General features: G+C 38.1%; 1 protein-coding gene across 1 annotated transcript in view; it reads left to right on the forward strand.

Moving 5' to 3' along the window:
• The window catches only part of LOC102217611 (anthrax toxin receptor like), a 31,952-nt gene that overhangs the window by 16,278 nt on the left and 5,897 nt on the right, over window positions 1–9,777 (forward strand). Inside the window, exons 11-17 of the mRNA XM_014470746.2 lie at window positions 12–81; window positions 204–282; window positions 568–663; window positions 3,062–3,103; window positions 4,577–4,672; window positions 4,792–4,959; window positions 5,763–5,843. Coding sequence (XP_014326232.2) covers window positions 12–81; window positions 204–282; window positions 568–663; window positions 3,062–3,103; window positions 4,577–4,672; window positions 4,792–4,959; window positions 5,763–5,843 — 632 coding nt within the window. The remainder of the gene's footprint in view (window positions 1–11; window positions 82–203; window positions 283–567; window positions 664–3,061; window positions 3,104–4,576; window positions 4,673–4,791; window positions 4,960–5,762; window positions 5,844–9,777) is intronic.

Here is a 9,777-nt window from a genome sequence, read left to right on the forward strand (position 1 = left end):
TTTTTCTCCAGTGATGAAGCCCCTGACTGTTGAGGACACATATCTCCTCTGCCCCGCCCCAGTCCTTCAGGAGGAGGGAATGTAAGCCCTTCAGCTCATTTAAACAAATGAAGTGGTTCTTATGAAACCTGTTTATTGCTTTTCTAAGGAAAAAGCAATGACTGTAAATGACAGCTGAGATGTTTTTTTCTTTTCCTCTCCAGGGCAGCGAATCTGGATGTCAGTATGAACGAGGGCCTCAGTTTTATCTCCAGTTCAGTCACCATTACCACTGTGAAATGTGTGAGTATAGTTCTCTGAAGCAGCAGGAGAATGGAAACATGGTGTGCTTTTAAAAAATAACTTAGAACAATGGGTTTAAATGAAATATAGGTCTATGTCTAAAGAACCCAGTCGCAAATTAAACCAAGCACTGCTTGTGCAGCAGTAAAGCCTTGAAATCTGATCTCTGTGATAGATAAAACCAAAAGAGCTTCTTCACTGCAAAGCAGTCAGCCAAAAGCTTTGGCTTTCTTTTAGCACTCAATGTTTTACGACACCATGTTGATGATTCTGTCTCTGTTACAGTCTGACGGGACCATCCTGGCCATAGCGCTGCTTATTCTCATGCTGCTCCTAGTTCTGGCTCTCCTCTGGTGGTTCTGGCCTCTCTGTTGCACCGTGGTGAGTTATCCATAAGGCTTCTACGTGTCTTTCATGCAACTTGTCAGGTTGCAGCAGGTTAAATTTTTTTACATTTTACATGCGGTTGTAAAAGTGCTTCTACCTCCTGAAGATTTTCACATATTGTCATGGAATAATCACAAGCTTTGATGCAGCTTATTGGAATTTTATGTGATAGTCCATGACAAACTAATACGTTATTGTGAAGTGAAAGGAAAAATGTTGCCTTTCTAGATCCACCTTTTGCTGCGACAGCATCTTTTGGGGTATGTGGACATCTAAAAGGGTGTAATTTTGTAAAATAGCTCAAGTTTGATCAGGACATCAATTTTGAATTCTTACCACAGACTCTAGACTGGACTTTGACTGGGTCATTCTAACACATCTAAACCATTTCATTGTGGCTCTGGCTGCATTTTTAGTGTGTTGTTGTCCTGCTGGAAGGCAAATATCAACTCCAGTCACAAATGCATTATTGTCTCTAACATATTGTTTCCAGTATTGTCCTAAATTCAGCTATATCCAACTCAATAAAAAATTTGAACCAAGTTAATTGCAGAGTTTGTAATTAATTAAGTGCAATTATTTGCATTTTAATCAAAAACTCTATGTTGACAAAATAAGCATTTTCAATTTCTTTTTTTTTTGCAATATGTAATAGTAATATGAATCAAGCAACAAAGATATTTTGTTGTTCTTGATATGTTATTTAGGTTATTCAAGTATCAGATTGGTGCATCGTGCTATTATTGGCCAATCGGCCTTTAAGTGTTCCAAGAATTCTTAATCATCCATGTAACTTCTTGGAAAAAATACTACTTTATAAATGTGGATCCTGTTGTTTGCTGCAACAAGTTTTATATGGGGATTGTACTTTAGGCTTGAATAGCTTTGGCTACAGGCTAACTCATTTTTCTACCACTTGCAAACAACAAAACTTTTTCCAGTCACATCAAATCATTTTTAGAAGCAAACATTTACTTGCAGTGGGCCAAGAGAAGCGGCTTTGTCATCCATCGCTGCTGTTTGCCGACGTCACAATTTGCGGGCCAACCAGAAACCCACAAGTACTTAGGTACCGCCTGGAATATTTAAACACACTGAAGTGTTTAATGTGAAAGTATGTGGGGAAGATCGATACATATGCAAGGTAAATGCATTCTTTCAGAATATCCAGATACTGCTGGTGAACTTTCAGGTCCTTTTATCAGCCCAAAGACTAATGCTGGCAGGAATGTTAATGTTTTTGTCTCTTTGCGAATCCTTGGAGGTGAATTTAGTCTTCAGAAGAGGTGAAGTAATACATGAATAAGCAATTATTGTGCTGTTGATATAATTTATGGTTCCAAAAGGCCAAAGGAGGTGACCTGTGAGCTCTCCTCCCTACTATACATTCACTGAAAGAAGGTAAAATGGGTCCACTCTCAACAGCCCAGAATAATTTCAGTTTCCAATTAGTACTGTGGAAAAAAAAAACACTTTGTGCTCATGACTTTTTTTGTAGGATAATGTCTTTTTTACCGTGAGAAAAACACAATGTACTAGAAGTTTTAAAAAAAACACCTGATCTGGATGCAGTCAAATATAGGGATTACTTATAAATAAAACTTAGGTGTTATTTAGAAAGAAGAGAAGTTACCAGCAGTGGAATTAAATACATTCGTTACCACCAGATGAATGTCAGCCTCTCCTCCTCTCCTCCAGAGTCTCCAGTGCTGGAACCTAGAAAGCTGGGCATTGCCAGTGAGAAATATGAGCTTTTACGGCGTGCCTTTCACTCTGTGCAGTTTTCCTGTCCTTGTTCATTTAGCGAGTCTGATCAGCGAGAGAATGTTTTGGAAAAATGTTGCAAGGTTACCATGGGGAATCCCAGGCTGTTCCAAGATTTCAAGGGGCAGGGATAAAATCCTACAAAAAAACTTAAGGTATTTAAAAATATGAAAGGTTGCGTTTATTAAAAATATGAACGGTTGTGTTTATTACAGACCGCATAAAAACTGATTTTACACAGTAAAAAAAAATAGAGCTAATCAAATTGTTTGGATCAAATAATTAGGAAAGTCTTCAAGTAAAAATAGCAAGTAAGTAATGCTTTAGATTTGTTTCATAAACAAAATTGGTGCATAACAATAACCACATTTACGACCCGGTTACTCTTCGTTCTTGCTAATCAATGAGCTCAGGCCAAAGGAATCTGGAGAGCAGGTTTTTAGGTTAGCACACTGAACTTGTAAATAGTGGAGACTGAAATAAAAAAAAAAACAACAGTTCCTCGTTGTTGTGTAACTATCCTGTTGCAAACAGAGGACGCATTGCTGTGCGTACTTTTTAAAAACCATTTTGATAAATCTGTTGTTGACCTTCAACTTGTGCTAACATTTTGCTTCTTGTCCCACAGATCATCCACGAACCGCCACCACCCCCTGTGGAGGAAAGCTCGGTAGGGACAGCCAAATCCAAGTCTGTTTCTTACAACCAAACAAAAGAGAAAGACTGCTTGTGATTTACGAGTTCGCAAGCTGCCAGTGTTTAAGTTGTGTAATTGCCCTTTAACTGCTGACTTTGCCAGCTTAAACCTCGATGACCAGGCTGCATCATTCATCCACGTTCTGGCTCACAACTCCCGTACCTCATTTTGATTATTCATTAAATGTTATGTGAGTTACTTAACGCCCTGATGGGAGAAGAGGAAAAATTGCCTTATGCTCTATTTGACAGTTTCTGTCTTTTAAATCAAAGCTCCTGGGACTTTAGGCAAATAACATGCAAGTTTTGCAATTCATCTCGTCGCTTGACATGGATATGAAGAAATTCATTGAATCTGATGGCCAAACTCATGTCTTTCAGACAAAAGAAAATCCCCTATAAAACACCCAAACATAAGTCAATACTGGGGGTACACTGTGCTGCATTTAAATTCTCCAAAACGCTTGTTCTATATTTGTGACCTTTTTTGCCATGCGACCGCCTGGCGGATCATGAGTCAGACAAGCTGCAAAAAAAAGAGCAAAAACTTCAGAGGTTTTATCAGAGGAGTCAGCGCAAGACCCCAGAGTTTGAATGAGGAGGGCAAGAAATAAAGAAAGTTTAAATCAAGACACAGACACAATATAAAAACAGGTAAATCTGATAAAACCTATTTTTTGTTTTAGGTTGGTAACGACTGCTAAGGTAATTTCGCTAAATATAAGAGTTTTGAGAAGGATTTTTTTTTGTATTTATTTATAAGAATCTTCTTACTTTTTCATTTTTTTCTTATCTATTTTCTTCAAACAAAATCATTTCACCACTGACTCGCAGTTTGCTGGATTTTTGGTCTATTCCGCCTGGCCAAATTATAGCCTTTTAGCCAGGTTTAGCTAATTTGGTGGAGTGCTTAGGGTAATTGTTCATTTGGACAAACCATTTTTGTCAAGAGCTTTAGTTCCCAGCTGAAGTTAAGAGGTTGCTTTAGTTCCCCCCCCCCCTTACAATCCATTACTTTCTGTTTCTCAGTTGTACAACTAAATGATGTGACAAGGAGAGACGTTTCTCTTTGCCACCCCACATAAAAAGGTAGACAGGAAAACATGCCAATAAAATAAGGCAACCATGTCTCTATTAAAAGCTAAAGTTATGCAGCTTCTCGGCGGTAAGAGCAATAGCTAAAGGGCTTAAGAGCTGGAACAAGCTGAACTGAACACCATGGACAACGACGATGTTGAGACAGAGAGCAGAAAACTGCAATTAAAGATTAAACTACTTTCAGACTTTTTATACATTTTTGTTCAGGTGCCAAGAAATGTGGAAGGAGGCGCTGAATGTCAATTAGATTTATCATTTGTCTGAATAAAGGGTTCCTTTTAAGACAACATAGAAAAACAATGTTGTACTCATCAATGTTTATCATCCGCTTCATGTTGCTCTCTTACAGGATGATGAGGACTTTGACACTCCAAAGAAAAAATGGCCAACCGTAGATGCCTCCTACTATGGAGGAAGAGGAGTGGGGGGGATCAAAAGGATGGAGGTAAAATACATGCAAATCTGACGCTGTTCAAAAGGTCTGAGTGAGGACCTCAGAGACATGGGGTGTCAAACATAAAAGATGTTGAATGCAGTAAGTCACTGATTAAAGTTTGCCACCAGGTCCGCTGGGGAGAGAAAGGCTCCACGGAAGAAGGAGCGAAGCTGGAGAAAGCCAAAAATGCCAAAGTGAAGATGCCAGAGCAGGAGTACGAGCTGCCGGCCACTCGGGTTCTCAACAACGGCATGCAGAAACCTCCGCCACCGCACAAGTGGTACTCACCCATTAAGGTGACACAGCAGCAGTTTGCAGCAAATTCAACAAACCTTCCCATGAACTGTTGACTAAAAAACTGAATTACTCAGGGTTTCCAAACCTCGCTTGTTTGAAGTGAGATTAAAGCTTTTCCTCCATGTCTCCTACTCCGGCAGACAGCTCTCACTCAAAACAACCCTGAAAAGTTGCAGATCTTAACTGGTCATTATAACCAAAGATGTATGATCTGTGAAGTGCTTGCTAAACAAATCTTGAGTTTGTCTCAGCAAACATCTGATTTACTAAAACATTCAGAACTGTTTCATAGCTCTGCAGGGACAAAGCGCCTTTCTCAGCTGTGAGCATGTGTTGAGGATAACGTACAACAGCTGCTGAAAATCATTTCATGCTAGTCAGGTTGAGGATAATCAGGTATTACCGTACTGTCGCATTGAAAAAGCTTCGAGATGCATGACGGCAATAATGTCTGGTGACTGCTGGGATGCAGCGCCTTCCTTGAAGGCCAGCACGGGGTTAATGGAGTGAAGCGTTTCCAGTCAGCGGGGGGACTGCTAATAGAAGCCAGAGCGTTGTTGGACTGACCTCTAGGGAGGAGAACTGCAAAGCCAGCAGTTTGGGAGGGAAAACAGCTGTGTTTTCTGCCCACATCCCTGAAATATTTACCGTTTTTAAAAACTGAGAGGACTCTTTGCACCAAATCCATTTAAAAACATGTAAAAATTAGTTTTAAATTTCTACCATAAAAGAAGACTTCATCTGTTGTGTGTAACATTACAGTTTCCTGTTAAGGTAAAGTTTGATCTCTGATTCTCTGCAGAGCAAACTCGACGCCCTGTGGGTTCTGCTGAAAAAAGGCTACGACCGAGTGTCTGTAATGAGACCTCATCCAGGAGACAAGGTAAAAAACCTCAACACGGATCATATGTCTTGGTTCTTGGGCCGACCTGACTTGAGCCTTTAACTAAAGACGATGAGAATTAGGAATGAGTCTGTTGCATCCGAAAACATATTTAAAAAGACAGACCAGCTGTCTGCAGTGAAGTGTGAGCTAAAAAGCCTCATGGGAAAACGCTTAGTGAGTTAAGATTCTGAGCACAACATTTGGCTAGAGAGTTCTGCAATGCAAGGCTGTCTGGTGAAGTCATTACGAAGAGGCCAGAGTAATTGCTGCAAGGCCAGCTGCAGTGGGACGGTAACAATGTGATGACGTCAAAAGTTGGCAGCTGAGATGTGAAAAAAAAAAAAAAAAAGAAAGAGGGAGTTCGAGGGAATTTTGTTTGCGATAGTCCTTTACCGCAAGAGTTTATGTAATGCTTCACATTGGATACGTCAGACGGCAAACTCTGTGAAGAAGCTCAAGGCGACCACAGTCTTCAGATCCTTTCCTCTCATTTCCCAGTTGCACATTTTTACAGCAGTCTGACATAATCCTTACATAAATTATCTTGACCTTTTTGCTTATTCTCCAAAGTATGATATTAAACAGTTTTAGCTATATTAAACAACAACCCATGGTCACTCACCTTCGTATAGTCTGGGCCTGATTTGGTCCTATTGTTATTGAGGGTGGCAGACAACTGTGTGGATGGTTCAATTCACCAAAGAACGTACAGCTGACTTTACATTAAATAAAATCCATGTGAGCACGACTCAGACCTGACGTCATGTTAAGTGGAAGAAACATTAGGAGCTGTGTTTCAAACAGAAGTTTTACCTACACTATGCCAAGCAGATAGGGTGGAAATGTATATTAGGTCCTGCAACAATGGCAGCAAATTGTTTCCATCTGATGTGACTAAGCAGCAAAAAATATATAATCACACAGGTGATGTCTGACTGACAGGAGCTGAGCATTTTTACTGGGCTCATTTTAAAGGTTTGACGGGTTTTACATACCATTTTATTGCGTGTTTGAATTTCTCAACAGTATGGCAAACTTTAGCAAATAATAAAACAAGGTATCCTTCAAAATTCTTCATGCCACATTTTCACATGTCACGTTACAAGTTATGACCACAAATTAATTATCTGCTTGGAATTTTGCGTGATCTATCAGAGAATTTAAAATTGCTTTTACATGTGTGTCGTCTCAACATAAATCCAGCAGATCTTTCCTTTTCTAAGGGAAAATGGACTCCAAACTAGCACTGTCTTATTCTGTATCTGTTTTCTTTCTCTTGTTTTCCTGTAAGTTATTATGTTGTCTTGTTACAATTCGGTTTTATTAGTTTTGTCATTTCATTGTATTTGAACACAAAATGAACAATGTCCTAATTCTCTGGGAGAATTAGGAAATTGCTCCCTACACAGTGGGAGCACTGTGTAGGATCACAACACTCAAAAAACAGACTGCTGGTCATTTAAAAGTTGTGAGCTTCACATGTTTTTTTTGTTGTTGTTTTCTTTTTAAAATTTTCAGAGATTTTCCACTTATCTAAATCCAGAGTTTAGCTGCCCAAAAACGGCAGGCAACCATTATGATAAAGGCTGCCATTTTTACAGCTCATTAAACTTGTAACGATAAAACATGCAGTGAACTTACGCATCACCTACCACCACTCTCTCCAAAACTATTTAGAGCTTATTGGGTTCCCATGATGCAAAGGCAGCTACCTGTAGCAGCTGAAAGGGGCAAAGACTACCAGGTAGTCTGGCACTGTGGACACCTGGCTGCAATCCCATTAAATGTAGAACAAAAGCTAATTTTATTTTCATTATTTTACAGGTTTTGGTTAATCCTACTTGAAAGTACAGCTTTACATCAGTCAATGTCCAACATGCTTTTTGAAATCGAAGTTTAGTGCTTACATGACAATGTTTCTGGTTCTTCTCCAGAGTTCACCAACAACTCTTTAATTATATAAAACTAGGAAAACTTCCTTCATATAAAAACTTTAAAGAAGAACAGTTTAGCCTACAGTAATTTCCTTAAGAAGTTAAGAACCTGGTTCTTATTGCAATTAGAAATCTCATGTCAAGCCCTAAACTTTATGACTTAACCAAAATGAGTTCAGTGGTTGGAGGGTGGAAACCTGTTTCTTTTCCTGCTGACGGCCAAAGGAGAACTGAAGTCGGCGCTCTCTATGTATTCATTTACAAGATTTTTGTATAATTTTAGTGGGTTTCATATAAGTTATTATTTTGTCCTGTTACAGTTCGGTTTGATTAAATATGGATATATTGATGTGACCCTTTTAAAACACAAATGCAACTTATAACATTCATTAAACATCGAGTAATCAAAAAATCTAGTTAGAATCATCACAATGAAACAACACTTAAAACAAAATCAAAAAAGGACGTTTTATTCATATGACCAAATTTGCATACGACTAATAAGATTAATTTGTTATGACATGAAACAAGCTGGTGGTAAGTAAGATTTTACTTTTTTAAATTTATTCCCTCAAGATACTGAATAGTTGAAAACGATTTAACTGACTTGATTAATGTGTCCTGGTAAAAATGACATAACTATTTTTGACCAAATGCCAATGAGACGGCATGAAGGGAAACTACCAGACCTGATGGAAGCTCTGACTTTCTGTAGGGGCTACGGATGACAACTTTGTTGGGTTTTTTCTTAAATGTAATAAAAGTACAAGTCATCCAGGTCTTCACGTGTGGTTTATATTTGTATGGACTCAGTGTAGCAATGGAAGTAAAACGATGCATCCTGATGAAATTGTCTAAATAAAGCATGGGAATATGTAGAGAACAGAACTGGACCCTGAGGGACACCATAATTAACACCATAAAGGGATACACACGTGTTAAAAATGACTTCTTTACTATTTTAAAATTTAGTTAAAAAGAAAACAACAGACACTAAAAAAGCTGTTATATTCACTCTCCATCAGGATTTAAATAAAATGTTAAGTTTCTGCTCCTGTGCTTACATGACCTGATATGTTTTTATCCCAGATGGGTTTTTTTATTTATTTATTTACCTCATTTTAAAGTCAAAACTAGCTGCAGAATCCACCTTCAGCCAAGTAGTTGTATGGTTGCTTATGTCACAGTCACCCATGGTTAAAATGTTTTTTTATTGCAAAAACAAAACAAAAAAATTGTCTGTATCCTGTTTATAGTAATGGTGCAGTCCTTACATGAATATGAGTCCCGGCATTATTTAAAGCAGTCCTAAAATTTATAATAGAAAACAGCAAATGACTCATTTGCAAACAGTCTTTGGGGGAAGAAGGATATTTCCTCCTAACCTTAATAAAAACTTAAATGTTAACACTCATGTGATTAAAGCAAATGACCAACCAACAAATGACCAACATTACCAACACTGATCATAAAAGCCTGTAAAAGGGACAGTTCTGAAATTGTTTTGTCTCATGTTTTCATTTAATTTAAATCAAGATTAGTTTGTCCTGGAGGCTGACAACCGGTTAGAATGGGACCAAGATAAAAGCAAATCCTAAAACAATCTCAAACTTCTATGAACAATGTTTAATAAACTTTTAAATCACCATCACATTTAAAAACAACCTTAGGATGAGTCACATGGAAAATATAGACAGGAGGCTTTGCATCAACCGTGATCTTCAAATGTAAAAGACTAGCAAGAACAATTAAAGTATTTCTGAGTAAATCGTCAATCAAAAGTAAAACAGTGAGTGTAAAAAGAACAAATTTGCAGTGGTTAAAATGAACATCGTTTTAATGACTGTCTTGGTTATCTATGAGGTGGCTTCGCTCTTCTCTGACTAGAAAAGTTTTATATGTTCAGCTCTCACAACATGTTTGATCAATGGTGGCTTACCGACTCCTACAGTACCTGGGTAAATACAAGCTAAATACAGCTAAAAGCTAAATACAAA

This window comes from Xiphophorus maculatus, chromosome 12, assembly GCF_002775205.1.
Source record: "Xiphophorus maculatus strain JP 163 A chromosome 12, X_maculatus-5.0-male, whole genome shotgun sequence".
NCBI lineage: Eukaryota > Metazoa > Chordata > Actinopteri > Cyprinodontiformes > Poeciliidae > Xiphophorus > Xiphophorus maculatus.